This window comes from Schistocerca americana, chromosome 1 (genome assembly GCF_021461395.2).
Source record: "Schistocerca americana isolate TAMUIC-IGC-003095 chromosome 1, iqSchAmer2.1, whole genome shotgun sequence".
Classification (NCBI taxonomy): domain Eukaryota; kingdom Metazoa; phylum Arthropoda; class Insecta; order Orthoptera; family Acrididae; genus Schistocerca; species Schistocerca americana.
The window spans coordinates 305,619,858-305,645,552 of NC_060119.1; the positions used below are offsets into that span (position 1 = coordinate 305,619,858).

General features: G+C 40.3%; 1 protein-coding gene across 1 annotated transcript in view; it reads left to right on the forward strand.

Moving 5' to 3' along the window:
• LOC124595822 (actin-interacting protein 1) overlaps positions 1-25,695 on the forward strand; it is a 181,219-nt gene that overhangs the window by 33,462 nt on the left and 122,062 nt on the right. Inside the window, exon 5 of the mRNA XM_047134719.1 lies at positions 13,895-14,075. Coding sequence (XP_046990675.1) covers positions 13,895-14,075 — 181 coding nt within the window. The remainder of the gene's footprint in view (positions 1-13,894; positions 14,076-25,695) is intronic.

Consider the following 25,695-nt stretch of genomic DNA (forward strand, 5'->3'; position numbering starts at 1 on the left):
ACCCAACAGTGCAACAGCTTCTGCTTCCTCAGCATTTTCTGAATTTCATTATTAAAGAATGTTGGGTCTTTCCCATACTTAATCCACTCTCCAGGCACCTAACTCTCCAGATCATGATTTACAATCTCCTTAAACTTCGTCTACAATTCCTCTGTGATCATCTTATTGCAACTAAGTGATGTCAATTCAGTGTCTTAAGTGAGATGCTTTCTAGCAGACCCTTCTTGACCGATGTATTGACTTTCATAACCATAGTTGCTATAATGTCATTGTGATCGCTAATCCCCGTTTCTATACTGACATTGTCTATAAGGTCTAGCCTGTTTATAGCTGCAAGGTCTAAGATATTTCCATTGTGTGTGGGCTGCTGAACTAGCTGCGAAAGATAGTTTTCAGAAAACGTGTTCAAAAGTACTTCACGCGATGGACAGTCTGTACTCCCAGCAGTGATTCAATAGACATGCTAGACTATACTCAGTAGGTTAAAGTTGCCTCCAACTAGTATTGCACGATCTGAGTATTTATGTGCTACGACCATGGACCTCCTTCGAATGATATAGGACTGTCACAGCAGAATCGGATGGCCAGTAAAAAATCCAACAATTAACTTGGTTTCACCTAGACCCGTTATATGCAATCAAACAACTTTACTGTCACACTCCACTTCATCCTGAGTAGAAACAATATTGTTGTCTACTGCAATGAACACTCCCCCCTCCTGTGGCCTCTAATCTGTTTTTCTGATATATGTTCCACGATTCGCTAAATATCTCAGAGCTTTCCACTTCAGTTTTCAGCCAGCTCCCAGTCCCAAGAATAAGTCTGAGTGTGAGAACTTTCCTGGAAGGCAGTAAATTCGGGAACTTTGTTATGAGTACTTTGACGATTTTCTGATAAAATTTTGACATTCAAAGTGTCTTTATGCTGCTGCTTATTGACTTTCGAGTGTTTATCAGAGTACCTCAAACTGTCGCCTAGCCTGAAAAACCCCATATGTGCATCTCACAGGTACTCTGCTTCCCGAGTAGCTGCTTCCTTTGTGTACTACACTCTTGACCTATCAAGATGTGTCCTATAAATTCTCACCTGATAACCCAGATCTAGAAATCTACAGCCAAGACCATCACAGAGTCAATGAAGCCTTTGATTAAGACTCATCACTTGACTCCAAACCAAAGGACTCTGATCAACTCTGGGAACAATACTGAAAATTGCAAGTTCTGCTTGCACAACACAATTGAGGCCAGCAGCCTTCACCAACTCCATCAGCTGCCAGTATGAACTGAGGATGGCATCAGAACCCATGTGACAGATGTTGTTGGTGCTGACGTGACCCATAACTTAATGATGACTGCATCCCGCACATTAGATATCTACAGGCAGGGCTGCCTCGCCATATCAGATGAGGTCCCCTGGCAGACATACCAAGTGCACACTGACTTTCATTCCAGCTCTGAACGCTGCCTACCTAAGAGGCTCTGTAATGCGCCTAATGTTGGAGTTCTTGATGACTAGTAAACCGTTCCCTCCTTGTGCCTGCTCAGACCCTACTGAAGCAGTGGCCATATGGACCCACACAACGTGATTGGGAGAGGCCAGACAGCCAGTCTCCACATGGGTTCTTTGCCTCTACTGACTTGAATGCCGTACTACCTGCCACTCACCCTACTGTAAGGGCAGAGCCATTGCTTCAGATACACTAGGAGGTGCGTCAACAACAGAGCTTATGAGCGAAACAAGTGAGACCTGAGGTGTCTCATACAACATGCCAGATTCTCCGCCACCACTACAGCCTGAGGCAGCAGCCTGCAGGTGACTAACTTTAGCCAAAAGCGCATTGAGCAGTTTGCGAACTGCAGCCAGCTGATACTGCATCCGCACACAGCGTGCACACAACCTACCCATCCTAGCAAGTCTAACTGAAGAAATAACTGTAAAAGCAGAAAGAATCTTAGATAAACCCTCCTGATGAGTCACAAACGGTCGCTGATGCATTAAGGAGCTATGAAGCTGGCTGTTCAGAACAAATGAAAATTGCAGGCTGCTGGACTTAAAATTTTGTAGCCTGTCGAGTTTGTATTCAGATTAGCAGTTGGCAGGAACTTGGTCAATGCAGAAGCTATGTGGTGGCTAGGTTGTTGCATAATGTGTGTGAGGCTCTGCCTTCAGTTACTTCATATGTGAGCCATTGAGAACCACTTACTATCAGAACAACTGTGCTGTCAGCCCATGAGAAAGAGCTCACAATCTCAGCACATGAGACAGAGGTCACAGAGTAATCCTTGCAGGAGAAACCTTCATATACTCTTCCCACATGTACAGACTTCGTTCAGTGTGAAGTGGTCAAAAATAGATTGCTGATATGGAGCCACTGAACTGCACAGAAGCTATAGCCAGCAACCTCTGAAGCCAATGCAAATCTGAAGACTGTCACAGTGTCTGGAGCAGATGGCTGAATTATACAATGAAGTCATGAATGTTGACTACAGGCAGTCCCTGCATGTGATGTAAATATATTTGGGGAAGCATTTGCAATGGCGCCGTATGACAACAGATTTGGTCTTCCAGCTACGTACTGCTGTGATTTGTTAGGAAATCCCACCACCAGGTGCAGAAGTAGAGCTAAAAAAATTACTGAGGGCCTGTCACTATTAGTCACTGCTGATGTAACTCCAGTGCACCCCTAAGTGAGTGAAACTTGCACATATCCACTCTGAACCAGAGTAGGCTGTAAATCATCTCCATGTGGCAATCTGCTGCATACTCAATGATGCTGGAAAGCAGCAGTAATTCCATTTGTTTTCTCTAAGTCTTCAGAACTTGACTGAGATTAGAAGACTACACATAACACACATCTGACATTTCAGTTGGCAGATTTAAGATATTGAATGTGCTGGTGTGGAACAATGTTGTAGAATATATAACATCACGGTGCCCAATTGAAAATTTGCTATTTTCCAATTTCTTTATTGTGGCTTTAAACCTTATAGTCTTTACAAATATTAATGAGCCTGTGAACATTAAAAATGTTTGTGCGCATCAGACCCTTTTGTGCCTCTGATGACATATTTCACATGCCCTTATGTATTAATGAATAGAAAGCTACATTTCTCTTTCTTAAACCAATTCAATAACTATTTATTTGTGTCCTCCTCATAAAATTCTTCCTATTGATCTTCAGCATGAATTTTGTGTTTGCTTGCTCCTGCAGACTGCTGCAGTTTTTTTTTTGTCAGTACAATATGAACTTTAACTGCAAGAATTGTGTGCCATCTCTTTTGAATTAAATTCTTTTTTAAAAATATATTTCTTCTTATTGATGCTTTTAAGTTTTAAAAGCTCACGCCATACAACACCACTCGTAATTTTCAGTCACAGAACTTATGTTACAAGGAGTTTGCATTAAGTCATATCATAGATATCAGCATTAAATCAAATCGAAGTTATATATTTCTTTGTCTATGTAATTATATATAAATATAATAGAAGGAAACATTCCACGTGGGAAAAAATTATATATAAAAACAAAGATGAGGTGACTTACCGAACGAAAGCGCTGGCAGGTCGATACACACACAAACAAACACAAACATACACACAAAATTCAAGCTTTCGCAACACAAGCAGACATATTTAAATATGTCTGCTTGTGTCTGTATGTGTGGATGGATATGTGCGTGTGTGCGAGTGTATACCTGTCCTTTTTTCCCCCTAAGGTAAGTCTTTCCGCTCCCGGGATTGGAATGACTCCTTACCCTCTCCTTTAAAACCCACTTCCTTTCGTCTTCCCCTCTCCTTCCCTCTTTCCTGATGAGGCAACAGTTTGTTGCGAAAGCTTGAATTTTGTGTGTATGTTTGTGTTTGTTTGTGTGTCTATCGACCTGCCAGCGCTTTCGTTCGGTAAGTCACCTCATCTTTGTTTTTATATATAATTTTTCCCACGTGGAATGTTTCCTTCCATTATTTTGTCTATGTAATATTTGACATCCTCCATGAGGTGACCAGCTGAGCTGGACATGCTGTCTTATTGAAATAAATTTTTGGCATTTGACTGGACGTACATAATATTGCTGATGTTGTGCACAGTGAATGACCATTAACACACAATATGGTATATTTACATCTACATCATATACACTGTACTCTGCAAGCCACCTAACAGTGTGTGGTGGAGGGCACTTCTTGTACTGTTAACTTATCACAACACATTGCTGTGGCCTGTATTAATCACATCCGTGCGTCATCTGACGTTAACATTTGTCAGAACAAAGCAACGCCACTGTGTAAGCCCATAACCTTTCAGTTACCAGAGGCATTACCAGGAAAGGGAAGGTGGGTCTTTATTTGACTAAGTGCTTAAAACTTTGTTGTGATACACGCTCTTTTTACTGAGATGCAATGCAAAACTCTGTACTCAGAGGGTAAATGTAACCAGTTTATATGTAGAACAAAATTTGATTTAGAAGTGATTGTGTAGATGCAATAGTAGAAAATCATAATTCACTGATTTCTACAGACTTATGAGGTATATTCCAAAATTAAGGTCCATTTTGTCATTAAAAAGTTTTTATTGACAGTAATGTTTTGCCACCTATGTACTTTATTTTTCTACATAACTGTCACTCACATGGATACACCTTCTTTAATGTTGCATCAGCTGCTTTAATCCCTCCGCATAGAAGTCTGCTGCCTGGTAATTCAAGCAATTGGTAACATTGGTCTTGAATTCATTGTCGTTTTGAAACCATTGTCAACTTAGCTGCTTTTTTAAATGCAAAAAGAGGAAATAGTTTCTTGGTGCAAATTTGGGACTGTATGGAGGGTGCTCAATAATTTTCCAATGATAATCTTGGATCTTATCCTTGGTTTTGGTAGCAGTGTGAGGACATGCATTCTATTGGAGGAGGATTATGCCATATGACATTTTCCTGTGGCATCAATTTTGGTTCTGACGTCGTAGTTTCAAAACTATTTTGGTTTGGGTGAACTTCAATGGTGTCACTGCATTGACTGTTGTTTTGATGCTGTGTTGGTGTTGATATCCACATATCATTGCTTGTGACAATGTGGGAAAACAAATCGTCTCCATCTCGTCTAAAGCACTCCAAAAACTGTCGTGTGCTACCCATTCTTTGCTCTTTGTATTGATCAGTGAGCATTTTTGGAACCCATCTTGCACACAGTTTGTGATATCAAAACTGTCCATTGACAGTCCTGTAAATTGAGGTTTGAGCAACATTTTAGAATTCCGAAAGATCAGTTTGCATGACATGAATAATCCAGCGTTTGCAGATATTGTCAGGAAAAGTTTAGAGAGTTTTTGATGTTAGTTTATGACCTTAAGCATTGACATCTTCACCGAGTGCACACAAATTTTGGATGCAGCGATTGAAATCAATAAATGTAGAATTAAGTGATTCTGGATTTGAAAAGTGTATGGGCTAAATGTGAGGAGTATTCAGAAAGTACGAAGCGTTTCCACCTGATGCCGCTAGGCGCGTGCTGGTTGCATATATTTAGGTATGTGCGTGCTCTGCAGCTCAGTCGGCATCCATCTGTGACAGCGGGAATGTCTCTGCGCATCTGGTTTTTTTCGATATTCGAATTTGAAATGTGTGCTGCAATTGAAAATCCCGCCAGTTGTGACGTGCGGTCTGTGATATGGTTTTTGGTGGCCAAAAACCTAAAACATATAGAAATTTATGGTGAACTGTGTGAAGTGTACGGAAACAACGTAATGAGTGACTGTTCCATCCTGAAATGGTGCATTCAGTTTAAAAACGGCCGAACCAATGTTCATGATGAAGAGAAGAGTGGATGCCCGAGCATTGTGACTGACAATTTTGTTGCTAAAGTTGATGAAACGATTCATGAAAACTGTCACTTCACAGTGGCGGAGTTTTTGCTTTCTTTTCCACAAGTTTCACGGACTATGTAGTTTGAAATTGTCACTCGAAAGCTAGGCTACTACAAATTTTGTGCACGATGGGTGCCCAAAATGCTTACAGAACAGCGAATGGGGGCAACGTTGACATTTCTGGAGACCTACCACAAACATGGTGATTCATTACTGGATCGAATTGTAACCGGTGACGAGACATGGGTGAAACACATCAGTTGCGAGACAAAATTACAGTCAATGGAGTGGGGGCACACAAGGTCCCCCCAAAAACCAAGAAAACGTTTGCAAACCTTGTCAGCAAGGAAGTTGATGGCGACATTGTTTTGGGATAGGCAAGGTGTGCTTCTTATTGATTTTCTCGAATGTGGAGCAACCATGAATTCTGCCCGGTACTGTCAAACTTTGCACAGCCTTAGAAGAGCAGATCGAAACAAACACTGAGGAAAACTGACGTCCAAAATTTTGTTTCTGCACAACAATGCCTGACCTCATATGGCAAACTGCACTAAAGAACTCCTTAATTCATTCAAGTGGGAAATTTTCCCTCATACGCCCTACAGCCCCGATCTTGCACGAAGCGACTTCCACTTGTTTCCCAAGATGAACTGCTTGCTTGCAACACAGCACTTTGATGATGACACAGACACCAGGTGGGCGTGACTCACTGGCTGAAGTCTCAGGCGTCAGAATTTTACGACGAAGGTCTTTAAAAGCTTGTCCATCGCTGTGATAAGTGCCTCAGTGTGTCTGGTGACTATGTGGAAAAGTAGCACGTCAATTGCTCTTTCAGATGTATATAATAAAATGTGTTTCTTGTACTTAGTTTTTTTTTTAAATGCCAAAATGTTCCCTACTTTCTGAATAGCCCTCGTAGATTCCAAGTAGTCCAAGTGAACTTGTATAATTCTATTTTTATAGCCTTAGTGTGGTGTGAGGATTCTGTTGGTCTCTTCATATGTATCAGAAATCACAGTGATAGCATCATCTTATAAGCAGCCATGAAAAATGTATTTACAGATGGTGGATATTGTCGGGTCCTAAGCAGCTGATTGCTGGAACTGTTTCCAAAAACAAGCCCAGGACTTACCATCTCCAGAAAATGTATCCAGTTTTATAGTTCGCAGTCTGATATTATCTGTTGGAACTACTGAAGTGAAGGTCATAGCAGGTTGTTTATCAGTTGTGGTTGTGTCAGCCATGGATTTCATAGATTTCCCCTTCTGTTCCCTGTGAAGTGCATAAAATAGCACTTTTGGCTGTGTGTATATATTCGTCACATTTGGGTGCGTCAGCAGCATCATCGAGTAGATTGTTAATTTAGTTATCAATGTCTGTCAGTGCACATGGTAATTTGTGTAATTGTCCTTCGGAATATTATTTTCTGTAGAGATTGCATGATTAAAGTATTGTAACCCATTCAAAATGTGTGTAATATTAGCTCTTGCTCTCACATGTACACTTTTCAGGTGCTGTAACTGATTGTTGTTATTGATGTGTTCTGTGTCAGACATTGTGAGGGGATTTGCAGTTGTCTGAGTGGGTCAAGGTAGTAGATAGTTTGATAAACAGCTAACAGATGCCAACATGTGTCATAAACAAGTGATAGACGTAGGGTAAAGATTTGGGTATGCCATTAAAGCATCAGCAGAAAAGCTACAATGATAGTAAAGGGCACAATAATGAATTAAGCTGCCTTTCCTAATAGTACTGAAAAAAGAAAAGAAAAAAGAAAACGTCGTGTGAGTATGCACTTAAACTTAACTGTCTCTGCATTACTCATCATCGAAAGAGCTTCTTCCTTGACATAACAAATCACTTCAGCGAGCTCTCCTGGTTTTGCTTCATGAAGTACATTCGAAAAATCATTCCACACAGCACCAATCATGGAATGTTCCCAGGTCTCGGCACCAGTTACTCTGTTGTGATGGCAGTAGTAAGCAGTGATTACAACTATTTATTTACAATCACAGAATTTGTATTACAAGGAGTTTACGGTAAGTCAGATCATGATATCAGTAAACCAAATCAAAGATATAAACATCTTTGTCTGTGTCAATTCTCAGAAGTGAGCCACCACTGTCCACGTGTTCAAGACCGGTCCGGCATGTGGCCCTGCACTCCCTTCAGCAAGGTCACTGTTGTCCTTGCATTTAGGACCAGCCTAATACTTGACCTGTGTATTGTGATTATTGAGTTGCCACCATTGATGCATTCAGTCGAAATCCAGTAATGGTATCCATACTGGTGGTTGTGTGTCGTCATTGTCCATGTATTCGGGACCAGTCCAGTACTTGGCCTCCATATTGTTGCTGATGAGTCACCACCCTTCATGCAACAGCAACTCCTCGTGGTGCATCAAATGCACAGATTTTTGTATTATACACTGTTACCACTATTCCCTTTTGGTTTAACACAATGCACGTAGCTCAACTGCGATATATGTGAAGCAAAAACGTGTGTCTGTTAGTCCCAAAGTGAACTTCCTCAAATACAAGTGTGTATCACGATAAAACAGCTGTAATTCCTATTGTTGACTGCATTGGAATTTGTTCAGAGTTCAGTGACTGCTGTTGTGAAATGTCACAAATTTTGAACAGAACACTACTGGTGAAATTCCTTTCTTCAGAACTGTTTGACTGATATTATAATTAAACTGAAATCACGTCTGTGCATACTCTTGGGAAATTATATTTTCTAAGTGCAAAATGGCAACTAACCCACATTCATTCAAGTGCAAATTTAAATACACTGGTGCTTCTTCTGCCAGTTTCATAGTTTATAACTGTGAACTGAAGTCACATTGTAAAATACTGATATCTATATACATATTTAATGCTATAGTAAATCTAAACAAATCTTTGAAGGCACACTTTTGTGCCAAGTGAACAGGTAGTTTTATCATTTGTAGCTTTTTTTGTATTGGGCTGATTATTGTTTCACAACATCCCACTGTTAAAAAAATGTAGAACTAATATATTAACATGCAATTTGCACTTCATTCTTATGGGATTTGGTGTGCTCTTTTGCATATTGTTTCAGGAATCATTGAATCTAACTCCATTTATGGGGTACCAACCTAATTAGCTTAATTAACTAAAACACTGAAGAGATCTAATTGCTGTATATACATGCTATAGTCTTGTCTTATCATATATTTTGGAAACACTAACCGTACCACATCCTCATGTGTGAGATTCATTGTGTATCAAATTGTTAATTAGCTTTTTTTGTATTCTCCCATTACTAACATGAAAATTAATGTACAGTGCAGCAATGCAACTCAACTGTTGGTGCTGCTTTGTAGTTTACAATTGTCTCATTGATTTTCTTTGGAGAAGGATTCTCAGGAGTCATGAATTTCTTACATGACTCCATGTCACCTTCAACTACTGAATTTTATTTATGAGCTATTGCACAGTTTCAGCTGTAGATCATTTTCAAGTACCCTGTTAACAATATTTTACCCTAACAGTGTTAGTTTTTTGGTGCATTATTTGCTGTTACAGTGAAAATCAGTGACTAGACAGAATATAGATTACATAATATACAATAAATTAATACACATGTTTTGCTGTCTGTTTGGCTGTCAAAATTCTGTGTTGACCAGTATTGCCATACTGGTCTGTTGGATATGAAGTACACCTCTTAGTGTAGTACTGAGAGCAAACGTCACTTATTATTAACCCTCAAGCAGGCACGCCATTTTTTATAACACAAGCGGACCCTTGGCGTACTTTCTACATGGGTGAAGACAAGCTGTGCCTATGTTACCAAGGTATGCATGTATGAGCAAAATCACAGTTTAATATTAGTTTAATTAAAGGACAATTTTAAACTTACATTATATGAGCTCAGCCACTCTTTAAGTAAATAATAATGATATATACATTCATCCTATCACACTGTTGTCGCATGCTAATGTTACCCCACATTAATGACCCACTCAAAGCATTAAACAGCACATTTGCACCAGATCGCAGCCAACCACTTATTCGGTTGCCAATTATCTGGTAGACAACTCTCTCTGTGGAATTGCACTGCTAACTTGCAATCTGTGTTGTTTCCTTGCACGGATAAAATGAGATTCTGTGGAGATTACACAAAAGAACTTGCTCCTCTTCTACTAATAGTGTGTCTTAAGTCACTGGTAAAACATAGGTACTGAGTGATTGGAAACAGACATAGGTCATTCCCGTTTTCAAGACAAGTTACCAAACTGTTGCTCATAACGATAAGCCTACATTGCTGTTGCAGAATTATGAAACATGTTCTGCCCTCACTCATTAAGATATTTCTGGAGAATGAAAATCTCCTCTAAAAAAAACTAACCTGGATTCTACACTGAATCACCAAAGATACTGGTAAAGCCATGTATATTCAAATGCAGAGATACGTAAACCGGCAGAATATGGTGCTGCAGTTGGCAATGCCTACATAAGACAAGAAGTGTCTGGTGCAATTGTTAAATCGGTTACTGCTGGCACAATGGCGTGTTATCAATATTTGAGTGAGTTGGAACGTGGTGTTACATTTGGTGCACGAGCAAGGGGACACAGCATCTCTGGGGTAGCAATGAAGTGGGGATTTTCCTGTACGACCATTTCACAAGTGTACCGTGAATATCAGGAACCCGGTAAAGCATCAAATGTTGGTGCGGCCGGTAAAAGGTCCTGTAAGAATGGGACGAGTGACGACTGAAGAGAATTGTTCATTGTGACAGAAGTGCAACCCTTCTGCTGATTGCTTCAGATTTCAATGCTGGGCCATCAACAAGTGTCAGCGTGAGAACCATTCAGCGAAACATCATCGATGTGGGCTTTTGGAGCTGAACGCCCACTCCTGTACCCTTGATGACTGCACAACACAGTTTTCCATCTTGCCCGGGCCTATCAACACTGGCGTTGGGCTGCTGATGACTGGAAACACGTTGCCTGGTCAGACGAGTCTCATTTCAAATTGTATCGAGCGGATGGGCGTGTATGGGCTTGGAGACAACCTCATGAACCTATGGACCCCGCATGTTAGCAGGGGACTGTTCAAGCTGGTGGAGGTTCTGTAATGGTGTTTAGTGTGTGCATTTGGAATGTTATGGGACCCATGATATGTCTAGATAAGACTCTGACCAGTGATAAATACATAAGGATTCTGCCTGATCACCTGCATCCATTTATGTCCATAGTGCATTCCGACAGACTTGAACAACTCCAGCAGGACACTGTAACATCTCACACATCCAGAATTGGTACAGTGTGGCTGCAGGAACACTCTTCTGAGTTTAAACATTTCCGCTCTCCACCAAACTCCCCAGACAAACATTATTTGAGCATATCTGGGATACCTTGCAACATGCTGTTCAGAAGAGATCTCCACCCCCTTGTATTCTTGCATATTTATAGACAGCCCTGCCGGTTTAGTGATGTCAGTTCCCTCCAGCACTACTTCAGACATTAGTCTAGTCAGTGCCATGCCATGTCGTGTTGGTGGCACTTTTGCACAGTATTAGGCAGGTGTACCAGTTTCTTTGGCTCTTCAGTGTACAAACAGAGATCTTACAAAGCACTGTTCATTGGTTTGACCATGAAATCCAGAGTGCCATAGACAAGGCCATACTTCCAGTAAACATTTGATGCAGTTCTCCACTGTCATTTTGTGAACAAAATTCAAGCATGTTAAGTATCACACCAGGTCTGTGACTGGATTCAGGACTTTCAGATACTGTATAACTTAATTTGTTATTTGTAATGGGAGAAAATTGCTGGAAATGACCCAAGAAAGTATCAGTGTGTCATTACAGTTTACAAAATCTGAAGCACTATACATCTTTTTGCAGATAATGCTGTTACCTATAGGAAGGTCGCAACATCAGAAGACCATAGCAAAATCCAAGACGACGTGCAGGGTATTAACGATTGGTGCAATGTTGTTCAGTAAATAAATGTAAGATATTGTGCTGAAATAGGTGAAGAGATCCAATGGTGTTTGATTACATTATTGGTAAAAATCACTGGAAATAATAGAAGCTATAAACTACCTAGGAGTAACCATCTAGAGCAACAAAGTTTAATTACCTCATAAAACAAGTTGTAGAAAATGCAGATGGCAGGTTGAGATTAATTGAAAGAATTTTAAAGAAATGTAATTCATATACAAAAAAGAAGTGGCTTACAAAACACTTGTTTGACTGATTCTTGAGCATTGTTGATCAGTGTGGGATCCTTACCAAGTAGGATTAACAGAGGAGACACGGAAGATCTAGTAATGTGTGGCACATTTCACCACAAGTTTTTCAGAAAACATGAGAGCAATTTGGAGATGCACACTCCAGTGGCAGTTACTGTAAATAGAAGCGTTGTGTATTATGGAGAATGTTACTGCTGAAATTCCAAGAATGTATATGTATGAAAAGTTGACAGCATATTAGTCCCTTCCACATCTCTTCTGAAATGATCAGGACAAAAAAAAAATCTGTCAAATTAGAGCTCCTGCAACCATTTATTGACAGTTGTTTTTTCCCAAGCTCCATTCATGCATGGAACAGAGAAGGCTACAAATGATAGCAATATCAGAGGTACCCGTCACCAAACACCGTAACATGGATTAGGGAGTGTGTATGTAGATGTAAAACTGTTGCTGATTTAGTAAATTCTTTTTCTGGAAATTTGTGGTAAGTTTCTATGGGACCCAACTGGTTGAGGTCATTGGTCCCTAAATTTGGTAAAATTATTCAGTAATGTTAGTCATGTTCACATACATGCTATATGAAGTAACTTAATTGAATAGAAAATGATTCTACTCACGAAGCGGCAGCAGAACACACACATAAATTGATTGTTTTCGTTGTTACATTCCACATGAAGTGCAGTATATAATCTTAAAATTTTAAAGGGTTTTTAAATTATCTTACGGGAACTGCAGTTGTGCCTATCACATTCTTTGTTGCACCAGGTGACAGTTTGCTAATTATTATAAATACTTCGCTGAAAGAAGCTAAGATCGTTTTATGACAAAATTGTGGAGGAAATGCACTTAAATTTCATGTAGGAGTAAATAAACAAACAAACGTGTGGGCAGTATTATGGCAAACTGATTGACTGTGTTTGAGTCACTAAAATAGTTAATGGAAAGCCTAACATTAAATTAAATTCATCATAAATCATGCTGAAATGTTATGGAACTTGTAGTATCAAAATTACGTATTTAGTGGTGATGGGTTCTGAATATTGCAGTCAACAAGCCTGTGTACAGCCACTGGCCAAGGGTAGTTATTTGTGACTTATAACTATATTGCTCACACCCATTGTTATGCCAGATAGCTGTGTTAATAAATGATGGCCATATGAGCAGAGTTGCAGTAGATATTTTTAAAGAGAGACATTTTGAAAGTGTAACTTTAGTCAGTTATCTATTCTCATATAAAGCAAAATGTGGGGTTGGTACTCTGATTGGGTTATTGAATTATTCAGCAGCAGCATCTTCATAGAAGAATAACAGAGACATTGCAGCAATGGACAGAGAAAACCTAAGGTTTTATTTTTTTCTCTTTTCTACCAATTTACTGAGCAGTTCAGTGTTCCTGACAATGTTTGTAAACAGAGCCACACAAAGGAGTATTGCAAGAGCTAAAACTACAACATAGAAATACGTAAACTCTTAGTTCAGTTTTATGAGTAAATATTCATGAAAGTGCATAAAGAAGTTTGTTGTTTCATAGAAAGTTCTCTTCAAGAAATAATTTTGCTCTTCATGCTTAGACTTTCCTTTTTCTTTGTGGTTCTAGTCTGCTTTCAAGACTGATATTCCTAGATTGCTTATTCCTAGACCGCTTCATTACATTTTTTACTGACTTGTTTTGCTGCCTCTTTACAGTTTCACTACAATTCAGATTCCTAATGGCAGATAAAAAAGACTTCATTGTATCAATTTTGTAATGTTTAAATTATGTTATTTGCAAGGCTTAAGAGTTCTCCAAAAGCACTTCGTATTCTGTTATAGGTTTGGCCATGTTTTCATGGCTGAAACAGGAACGTCTGTTGGAGAAATCTCTGGTCAGTCTAAACCCATAAACTCGTGTGATTTTCGACCTTCACGACCATTCAGGATCATTACAGGAAGTGAAGACAATACCATTGGTGTGTTTGAAGGACCACCATTCAAATTCAAAATGACAAAGCAGGTATGTAGCTTATTTCGGCATAAAATCATTTATGGTAGTACAATGTGTGGGCTGCTGCATGTGAGAGAGACTGCTTTCAAAGGGAAACTAATTACTTTGTGAGAGCTTCAAGCTTTCACTGATAAGAGAACTAGTGGAATAAAATTATATGTTCCTAATGTAAAAATTCTATTAATTTTGAACAACTCTTTGAGGGTTCTGCGAACATCTGTCTTCTGGCTAGCTTCTGTTCATTTTCTATATTGTTCAGTATACCTTCAACATTGAGGTGTCCATCTCTATGTAGTGAATAGCAATCAGTTGATTCATATTGTTGCTATCCCCTCCCAGATTTTCAGTTGAATATTTGTGACAACCGGGATTATAAATTTAGTTGCTGCTCATTTCACTTGTGCTATTAGGGCCCAACCTAACCACAACACAATAATTCTTGACATATTTGAACATAATTTGTGACCAAATAGAGAAAAGAATGGTTTCAATTTTGGCACTAGAAATTGCTCTTTTCTCATGTCAAATTGCTGAGCTGAAAGTATCATCCCATTGGCTACGCAAAAGTGATGCGTTGCCAACCTATGAGCAGAAGAGAAACACTGCCATGACTGCTACTGGCCCTAATCTGTACTGTAGACATAGTTATTTTTTTCCTTTCTCTACCATATGGAAAAACCATAAGGTAAAAATACTGCCTACTAACATCCAGTGAACTGAAACTATTTTTGTTTCTAAAATGTCAGTTTTTGTTAATGAAATGTTCACATGTTCATATTTTTATATTACAGTTGGTTGTTATACATTAACACTTTGAGCCCTGATCCATAGCGCATGAAGCTCTACTACAAGGCCTAGCTGTTTTTAGCATATTTTAATCTACTACAACTCTTAAACGGTTTTTGTTATAATAACGACATTACCCTTATTGAAAAGCCAGAACTTTCTAGTTTGAAGCTAAGTGTAATACTTTGTTCTTTGAATTAATATTTGCTTTCATGAAACTTTCAATTATAGCATTGTTTTTGAAAAGAGGAAAAATTGGTCAAGGAGATATGCACTTAATGCTCAGAAGGAAACTACATTATTTTAAACAAGAACTTTAATAATTATTTATACTGCTTTTTTGTGTACAGTAACCTCCTTTGGCTTTATTTTAAGATGTACTTTTGGTCTTTGTATGATAAATTTTGAAACACAGTATTTTGCTCATTGCCACTTTGCATTCACTTCACTGGTAGCTTGTGTCTTTGTGTCACACTTTCCCAGTAAGCCTTTTGCCTCTCAGAGAACACACTACAAATTGTTTTTGCTTCTGTTTCTTGCCTATTTCTGTCTCAATCTTTTTCAGTTGATAGTTTGGAGAGTCACGATTTACCAGGTTGTGGTTCGAGATCTCTGCTGCCTGCAAGACCTGCACAGATAGTTGTTCAAATGGCTCTGAGCATTATGGGACTTTACATCTGAGGTCATCAGTCCCCTAGAACTTAGAACTACTTAAACCTATGTAACCTAAGAACATCACACACATCCATGCCCAAGGCAGGATTCGAACCTGCGACCATAGCAGTCGCGCGGTTCCGGACTGAAGCGCTTAGAACCGCTCAGCCACCGTGGTCGGCACAGATAGTTGTCATAAACTGTGATGCTGTGAGGCATTTTCCAGTTACCTTGTTGTACAATGTACTTTTTCCAGTTACCTTGTTGTACAATGTACTTGAATTAATTATCACCATTAGTATTATGTGGAATGACAACTTTCTCCACCACTTCACAGTTCAATGGTCAAAAGCCCCATATGATAGTTGTTGGTCTGATAAGTCAATGCACAACTTGTTTTTATTATAGTCCACCACACAGACTGGTTTTGACTTCTCTCTGCCTCTTATCAATATACGTCACAATCTCAGCAGTGTGCCTTGTACTTATCATGTGCACATTTCTTTTGTCCTTCCATCAGAATGCCAAGATATTTCCTTTATGCCTCGCTGAAGTTTCGGATCTTTTATAGTGAAAGGTAATCCCTTTCTGGATTTTCTTGTGGTTCCCTCAAGGACAGTTTTTTGCAGCTTCGTTCTGAAGCAAGGACTGGACTGGTGTAGAATCTGTCTGTAAACAAAGTGTAACCTTTTCCTGACAGATTTCCAAGCAATGTCTTTACAAGTGTCACTGTGTCAGACCTCTCACCTGCATAAACAGAAAAATTCGACATAATCTGTCTCTGACTCTGACAATGTGTACAGTTTTATACCATATTTATGGCTTCTGTAGCATGTACTGCTTGAAATACATACGGCCTCGAAATTTGCACATAGCTTCATCAATTGTAATGTTTTGAGAGAGTGTGTATGCTTGCTGGAAATTAACAGACACCATATCCAGGAGGGGGGTCACCTTGTGCAGTGGGTCATAGCCAGCTTCTCCTTTATTCTTAGCAACTGAATTGTCACTGATGTGAAAGTTTCTCAAAATAGAAAGAAACCTGTCACAGCTCAGGATGTTTGGACAGAAATTACATGACACAACAGGATTCTTGGACCAGTGCTCTCGTATACGGTGTCTCACACTTACACAGATACGGACTTCAATTGCCAGAAACTTTCTTATTTCTATGAGAGTGACTCCTTTCCACTTTGATAGCGAGCAGGTAGGGGAAAGGGAATTTGTGCTTCGTAGTTTCCTTATGCTTTGTTGTGCATACAGATTAGTTTGTTGCTTTATATGATTCACAATACTGTCTGTAAGCAAACACAAAAAAGAAGTCTATAGGTGTACTGTTCTGGTCTAAACTGGTAAGGTTGCACTTTCCAGAGTGTCCTGAGAATGGACAGATATTTGGCACATGATCAGTAGTCATCCAGCCTTCCTCAGAATCGGTACGGCACGAAGTTCTCGGTGTCACACTCACCCTCGGTTGCCCACGCACTTCAGGTGTGGTATCAGCAGAAACAATGGCAATACATGCTTCTGGAAAACTTGGATGCTTGTTCTCCTCGTCTGAATCTACCATAAAAATAGTATTTGCAAATAAAATCACTTTCTACAGTAGTTACGTATTGAAAGTTCTTTCAATTTAAATCGGAATAAAAATACTGCGTATTTTGTTATTTGCATTCCTTACCTGAAGACACAAAATCTTCTTCTTGAATATAGTCTACGTCATCATCAGAATTGAGCAAATCATCATCCTCTGAAAAATCAACATCACTTTCTTCAAACTCGCGATAACTTACCAGCGATTTCATCACCTGTCAAACCGCTCTTCGCCGTGACGACGCAACTGAGCGCGCGCGCAGAAGAATATTCCCTCTCGAAAAGCCTCACAAAAAGAAGAAGAAGAAGAAGAAGAGTGGTTCTCCCTTGTCCAGCATGCTCATAGCTTCTGCCGTGCCTCCCAGACCATTGGAAACCTACGACCACGTAAAGGAAGGAAGAGGAAGATAGAGCACACGTGCCTGTAGAATTACAGGCATCGGGTTTTCGGGCTGGTCAGGCGCGCCCATATTTTTACGGGCGTTGGCTCCTAAGTGTTAATGTGTGGAGAAATGTGTGTTGTCAGGTTTTTCACATTTTCTATATCTTCCAGAACACAAAACTGGCAGGGAAAACTCTGCAGAATGTAAAAGATTTAGGGTGAAGGTAATAACCCACTGAATAGTTGAGGTGTGTCATCAGCAGGCACACAAGAAAGACTGAAAACTTCATTAGCTTTTGCACAAATCCTTTTCTTAGAGAGAGACACACACACACACACACACACACACACACACACACACACACACACACACACACACACCTGTACAGCCACATTGTGATGGCTGAATACCGAATGCCAGGACTGCATTTTGGCAGGAAGATTGGAGTGAAGGATTGTCATATGGAGCAGGTGAGGGGAGAAAAGATGTGATTAGCAGGAGGGAGTGTTAGGGAAGGATGGCAGACAGCTCAGAGGGAGGCAGCAGATGTGGAAAATAGGAATGAGACACACAGACATTGGAGCTGATGAGTTCGTGCAGTGCACAATGGCAGTGATGCAGGATAGTGAATTGGGAGTGGGTGACTGAACAGAGGAATGGGAGACTGTTGAGAAGTCGGTTGGGCAGTGAATTTACAGAAAATGAGACCAGGAGGATTATAGGAGTGAAGGATGTGTTGCAAGGACAAATCCTATCTTTGTAGTTCAGAAAATCTGGTGGCAAGGGGAAGTGAATAGTTTATTTATTGAATCTGAAGATTGCTTAGCTTTAGATTACCTGCTTTGTGACAGCTTGTACCTTCGTAATCCATTCAACAGTCTTTGTTTTGCAAGCATTATAATTATCACCAACACATTACACAAAATACAATTATGATATTTGTTTTCAGAGAGATGCCCACAGAGTGGTGGAATTATTGAGTCTTAAAATAGAGTTGTTACATTTTAATAAAAGGCAGTCCATATCACAATAATTTTTGTATTTTTTTTTTAATATATAACATTTATAGTGGGTCATATATGGCAAAACTTAATCACCTTAGAAACTAATTTAAAAGCAACATTAGTTATGATATAGTATGGTGTGTTATCCAGGTGAGTGAGGAGCCAGTGCACAGAGCCACTGTGTCATACCGACTGGTGCCCTTCACAAACTGCTGACTAGCTAGCAAAGACTAGGCGTTACAAAAGGGAAACTCTGTCCATTGTTCGCCACGTGATCCATTGTAAAAATTATCAGATTCCACAAATAGTGTTTGTGTAAATATAAAAAAACGATATTGCACATGAAAATGTAATAGGATATTGCTTACAAACTACTAATATGCTTAAAAAATGTTTAAAAGGGCAATAGCAATAGCCAGAATATTAAAAACTCCCCATTGTCAGGTGCCTGACCCAGCTATTATGTTTTGTATATGTTGCCATAGTGACTAGCACAGCAGATCCATTCAGCTAAGCAATGATTATGTTGCGTTGGATAACAATTGTTCTAACCCATGAACACTGTAATTTATTGCTCAAACAGTACACACACTTGTAAGACAATGTACAATACAATTAGCAATACACAAGTGGCCAGAGGAGCCTTGTGCTTAGGCCTATATATTCTTCACTTCCAAAAGGGATGCACCCGGTAGGCTGCTCATGCAACTGCTATCATATTAGAAGGTTGGGTGGCCTCTAGTGGTGGAATTTATCACAAACTTCACACGTGAACTATGAAATGGTGCACATACAAAATTAGTAGTTACAGCTCTTGTCTTCCTCTGTGAAAAAGTGAGCACCATGCTCACGTCCATTTCTTCTGTGGTCAACGTAGGTTGTTGAGTCATACATCATGCTGCCACCAGTGTGTGGAGTTGGAAGTGGTGCAGACATAGAAAAGTGCAGTGTCCACCTTCCTGTGAGAGGCCATATGGTAGGACAAAGCCCAATCCCAGGGAAGGAGGTTGCGGCGAAGGCGGTGGAACAGGCAACGCTGGCTGCTACAGAAGCGGCAGAGGTGTCGGCTGTGACAGCGTGTGAGTTGGAGTCCCACCGTAGCTCTTGACAGCTGAAGGGGGCACCCGTAGCAGAGGAGACAGTGTGAAAACGTCAACAGAGGTGATGGAGAAGGGGAAGGTAAAGGCTGTGATGTAGGAGACAGCCTGGTGGACAGATTGTGTGGGGCGGCAGAGGCACACCTGGTGCTCAGCCACCCATGCGGGGTTGTAGCTGGTTGACATGTTGTGATAACCTCCCCTCAGCCTTGCAGATGACCCAAAGACATTGGCTGTGGGTACTCTTCATTACCATCAGCACCCATTACGTCCAGGTGCCAAACCTGTGAGCCCAAACAGCTGTGCCAAGCTGGAAGCATTGTGGTGCCAGCACAGTGGGATGTCATGGTGTCGGCTGAAGCAGGTATAGCAGAATCTGGGGCTGACAACCATGCCACAACTCTACCAGACTCGTTATCTCTGACAGGGGTGAACCTATAGGAACTGAGGAATCTGTCAAGAGTTCCGTACGGTGACACATCCAAAACGTGTTTTTTTTCCTTCTGTGTCTTAAATGTTCGTACTAGTCGTTGTACATGCCCTTTCATTTGAGGGTGGCAAGGAGGAACCGTGACATTATGAACGCCACTTTTTGTAAAAAAATCTTCAAATTCGTGAGATATGGAATGGGAGCTGTTGTCGGTAACTAATGTATAGGGAAGACCTTCCATTGCAAAAATTTTTGACAAAGTAGAATTTGTTGGCACTGCAGAAGTAGACAGACAACGCACCACATACAGAACCTTGGAATAAGCATAATTACAACAAACCAGTAGAAATTCAAAAAAGGTCCCCACAAATCTACTTGAATTTGTTCCCAACGCTGTAGTGGATCTGGCCACGATGAAAAAAAAAAAAAAGCACGGAGAACTGCATTATGGATGGCACACTGTGGTGATAGGCTGCAACAACTCACACTATTTCCTCGTCAATGCTTGCCCAAAAAACTAGCTCTCATGTCTGACACACTCCAGTGGTCCACATGCAGTAAATGCATAACCTCACACCAAAGGGCAGATGAGACTACAACTCGAGTAGTAGTGTCCATTGTAGCTAACAGCAGCAGCACTCTGTCCCAAACAGAAAGACAATTTTGTAATGCAAAATAATTTCTCAGATGATCAGAAGCATGGGCCGGAGATTTGTCCAGCCATCCATGTTGCACATAAGAAACAACTTTACTTAAAACAGAATCTGCAGCTAGCGCAGCTGCAATTTTAGTGCTAGTAGTAGGAAAACCATCAAAAACATTTTATGCTTCCGTACCTGAATGAAAGCAAAGTAATTCCTCTTTATCAAACTCTGGAGCCGGACCAGTCAGCAAATGCGATAAGGGGTCAGCATTTACATGTAGTGCTGTAGGTTGAAAATTTATCTCATGATTGTATCATGACAGGAAAAGTGCCTACTGCTGTAAGCGATATGTGGCAAGGAAGCCAAATGGTTAAAAAGAGATAACTAGTAGTTTTGCGGTCTGTGATTAGGTTAAACTTAGACCCGTATAGAAAAACATGAATTTTTTTTAGATCATACACCATCGCCAAAGCCTCTTTCTCCAAGTGAGAATAAAGCTGTTAGGTTGAATTAAGGGATTTAAAGCCATATGCATTAGGGTGTTCAGAACCACTCCCCAAACTTATGAGCAAGGACGGCGTCAAGGCCAAACTGAGACACATTTGTTGCTAACACAAGGTGCTGGTCCGGCTGAAAAGTGACCAAACAAGGGGCAACTGCAGCTTAGATTTCAACAACTTGACTGCCCGGTTGTAAGCCGGGGACCAGTGGAAAGGAACATTTTTACATAATAGTGCATAGAGTGGTTTCTGCCACAGTAACAGCATCAGGTATGAATTTGTGGAATTACGCAATTTTGCCTTGTTGTTGTTGTGGTCTTCAGTCCTGAGACTGGTTTGATGCAGCTCTCCATGCTACTCTATCCTGTGCAAGCTTTTTCATCTCCCAGTACCTACTGCAACCTACATCCTTCTGAATCTGCTTAGTGTATTCATCTCTTGGTCTCCCTCTACGATTTTTACCCTCCACGCTGCCCTCCAATACTAAATTGGTGATCCCTTGATGCCTCAGAACATGTCCTACCAACCGATCCCTTCTTCTGGTCAAGTTGTGCCACAAACTTCACTTCTCCCCAATCCTATTCAATACTTCCTCATTAGTTACGTGATCTACCCATCTAATCTTCAGCATTCTTCTGTAGCACCACATTTCGAAAGCTTCTATTCTCTTCTTGTCCAAACTATTTATCGTCCATGTTTCACTTCCATACATGGCTACACTCCATACGAATACTTTCAGAAATGACTTCCTGACACTTAAATCAATACTGGATGTTAACAAATTTCTCTTCTTCAGAAACGCTTTCCTTGCCATTGCCAGCCTACATTTTATATCCTCTCTACTTTGACCATCATCGGTTATTTTGCTCCCCAAATAGCAAAACTCCTTTACTACTTTAAGTGCCTCATTTCCTAATCTAATTCCCTCAGCATCACCCGACTTAATTCGACTACATTCCATTATCCTCGTTTTGCTTTTTTTGATGTTCATCTTATATCCTCCTTTCAAGACACTGTCCATTCCCTTCAACTGCTCTTCCAAGTCCTTTGCTGTCTCTGACAGAATTACAATGTCATCGGCGAACCTCAAAGTTTTTACTTCTTCTCCATGAATTTTAATACCTACTCCGAATTTTTCTTTTGTTTCCTTTACTGCTTGCTCAATATACAGATTGAACAACATCGGGGAGAGGCTACAACCCTGTCTTACTCCCTTCCCAACCACTGCTTCCCTTTCATGTCCCTCGACTCTTATAACTGCCATCTGGTTTCTGTACAAATTGTAAATAGCCTTTCGCTCCCTGTATTTTACCCCTGCCACCTTTAGAATTTGAAAGAGAGTATTCCAGTCAACATTGTCAAAAGCTTTCTCTAAGTCTACAAATGCTAGAAACATAGGTTTGCCTTTCCTTAATCTTTCTTCTAAGATAAGTCGTAAGGTCAGTATTGCCTCACGTGTTCCAGTGTTTCTACGGAATCCAAACTGATCTTCCCCGAGGTTGGCCTCTACCAGTTTTTCCATTCGTCTGTAAAGAATTCGTGTTAGTATTTTGCAGCTGTGACTTATTAAGCTGATAGTTCGGTAATTTTCACATCTGTCAACACCTGCTTTCTTTGGGATTGGAATTATTATATTCTTCTTGAAGTCTGAGGGTATTTCGCCTGTTTCATACATCTTGCTCACCAGATGGTAGAGTTTTGTCAGGACTGGCTCTCCCACGGCCGTCAGTAGTTCCAATGGAATATTGTCTACTCCGGGGGCCTTGTTTCGACTCAGGTCTTTCAGTGCTCTGTCAAACTCTTCACGCAGTATCATATCTCCCATTTCATCTTCATCTACATCCTCTTCCATTTCCATAATATTGTCCTCAAGTACATCGCCCTTGTATAGGCCCTCTATATACTCCTTCCACCTTTCTGCTTTCCCTTCTTTGCTTAGAACTGGGTTTCCATCTGAGCTCTTGATATTCATATAAGTCGTTCTCTTATCTCCAAAGGTCTCTTTAATTTTCCTGTAGGCGGTATCTATCTTACCCCTAGTGAGATAGGCCTCTACATCCTTACATTTGTCCTCTAGCCATCCCTGCTTAGCCATTTTGCACTTCCTGTCGATCTCATTTTTGAGACGTTTGTATTCCTTTTTGCCTGTTTCACTTACTGCATTTTTATATTTCCTCCTTTCATCAATTAAATTCAATATTTCTTCTGTTACCCAAGGATTTCTACTAGCCCTCGTCTTTTTACCTACTTGATCCTCTGCTGCCTTCACTACTTCATCCCTCAAAGCTACCCATTCTTCTTCTACTGTATTTATTTCCCCCATTCCTGTCAATTGCTCCCTTATGCTCTCCCTGAATCTCTGTACAACCTCCGATTCTTTTAGTTTATCCAGGTCCCATCTCCTTAAATTCCCACCTTTTTGCAGCTTCTTCAGTTTTAATCTACAGGTCATAACCAATAGATTGTGGTCAGAGTCCACATCTGCCCCTGGAAATGTCTTACAATTTAAAACCTGGTTCCTAAATCTCTGTCTTACCATTATATAATCTATCTGATACCTTTTAGTATCTCCAGGGTTCTTCCATGTATACAACCTTCTTTCATGATTCTTAAACCAAGTGTTAGTTATGATTATGTTGTGCTCTGTGCAAAATTCTACCAGGCGGCTTCCTCTTTCATTTCTGTCCCCCAATCCATATTCACCTACTATGTTTCCTTCTCTCCCTTTTCCTACACTCGAATTCCAGTCACCCATGACTATTAAATTTTCGTCTCCCTTCACAATCTGAATAATTTCTTTTATTTCATCATACATTTCTTCAATTTCTTCGTCATCTGCAGAGCTAGTTGGCATATAAACTTGTACTACTGTAGTAGGTGTGGGCTTCGTATCTATCTTGGCCACAATAATGCGTTCACTATGCTGTTTGTAGTAGCTTACCCGCATTCCTATTTTCCTATTCATTATTAAACCTACTCCTGCATTACCCCTATTTGATTTTGTGTTTATAACCCTGTAGTCACCTGACCAGAAGTCTTGTTCCTCCTGCCACCGAACTTCACTAATTCCCACTATATCTAACTTCAACCTATCGATTTCCCTTTTTAAATTTTCTAACCTACCTGCCCGATTAAGGGATCTGACATTCCACGCTCCGATCCGTAGAACGCCGGTTTTCTTTCTCCTGATAACGACATCCTCTTGAGTAGTCCCCGCCCGGAGATCCGAATGGGGGACTATTTTACCTCCGGAATATTTTACCCAAGAGGACGCCATCATCATGTAATCATACAGTAAAGCTGCATGCCCTCGGGAAAAATTACGGCTGTAGTTTCCCCTTGCTTTCAGCCGTTCGCAGTACCAGCACAGCAAGGCCGTTTTGGTTATTGTTACAAGGCCTTAAAAGACCTGTAATTTCTTGATGGACATGGAGGTGTGGCAACAGCATCAGTATGCCTGTGCAGTGGTTTAATGGCAGCACGCAACACTTCAGAACCCAAATAAATAATGTATGGTTGAAAAAGCTGTCTTGTCCGAATGACATTTTAGCCCAGCAGACTGTATAACAGAAAATAGAGCATGAAGGTTCTACAAATGTTCGTCTGTAGAGGCACCAGATGCTACTGTTATCAAAAAAGTTGATGCACCTGGTACTAATACAGTATGTCAAACGACAAACATTGGTATTGATAAAGCCCAAATGGGGTATTGATAACTAGAAGGTGTTTAGATTCCTCGTCGAGTGGCATCTGTAAATATGCCTCTGCCAAATCAGTCTCTGAAAAATAATGGCCCCTGACAATTTTGCTAACAGCTCGTCAGGGTGCAGCGAAAGATAGATAGCAATGACTGACTGTTTTTAAGTTACCAATACTGAGCAGACTCGGAAAAAACAGGGACGGACTGTCTGTTTCATCATAATATGAGCCTGAAATCTGTTGCACAACCCAGTTCTGGGGAGAATAGAGAGGAAAATTACGCACAGGGGGCATCTGACTGTTGATATGGAACTATATCAGAAACCAAATGCACTTCATCATTGGTGGAGAATCCAAACCAAACAGATTTTCAGTGTAAGCGTTGTCTACAACTAGGAATGTTAATGAACAAATCATAGCATTTTAAGAAACAGTCTCAGAAAACTGGCCAAGAATGAGAATCTGTTGTTTCTTATAACTCACCAGCCTCCATGACACTAGAATCAGAGGGGGAGAACCCAAATCCTAATAAGTCTGAGAATTCGCTAATTTTACTGCTGCACCTGTCTCTACCTGTGTTCTCAGTGGTTTGTTAAACACACACATACTTCAGTGTATGACTTACTTTGAGGCACTGTCACTGCTGTATGCATCCATGTTCGTTTCATCCTCACTCATGTTTGGAAAGGAGTTGGATACAGAAACAATGTCCTTTCGTATGACACCTGTTACACATTGCCCAGTGCTTGGGACGCATGGTCTGTTCGTGTTGAATGAATCCGTATGGGCTTGAAGGCAAACGATGATTACCTGTATGACACTGATACATCTGCTGGACT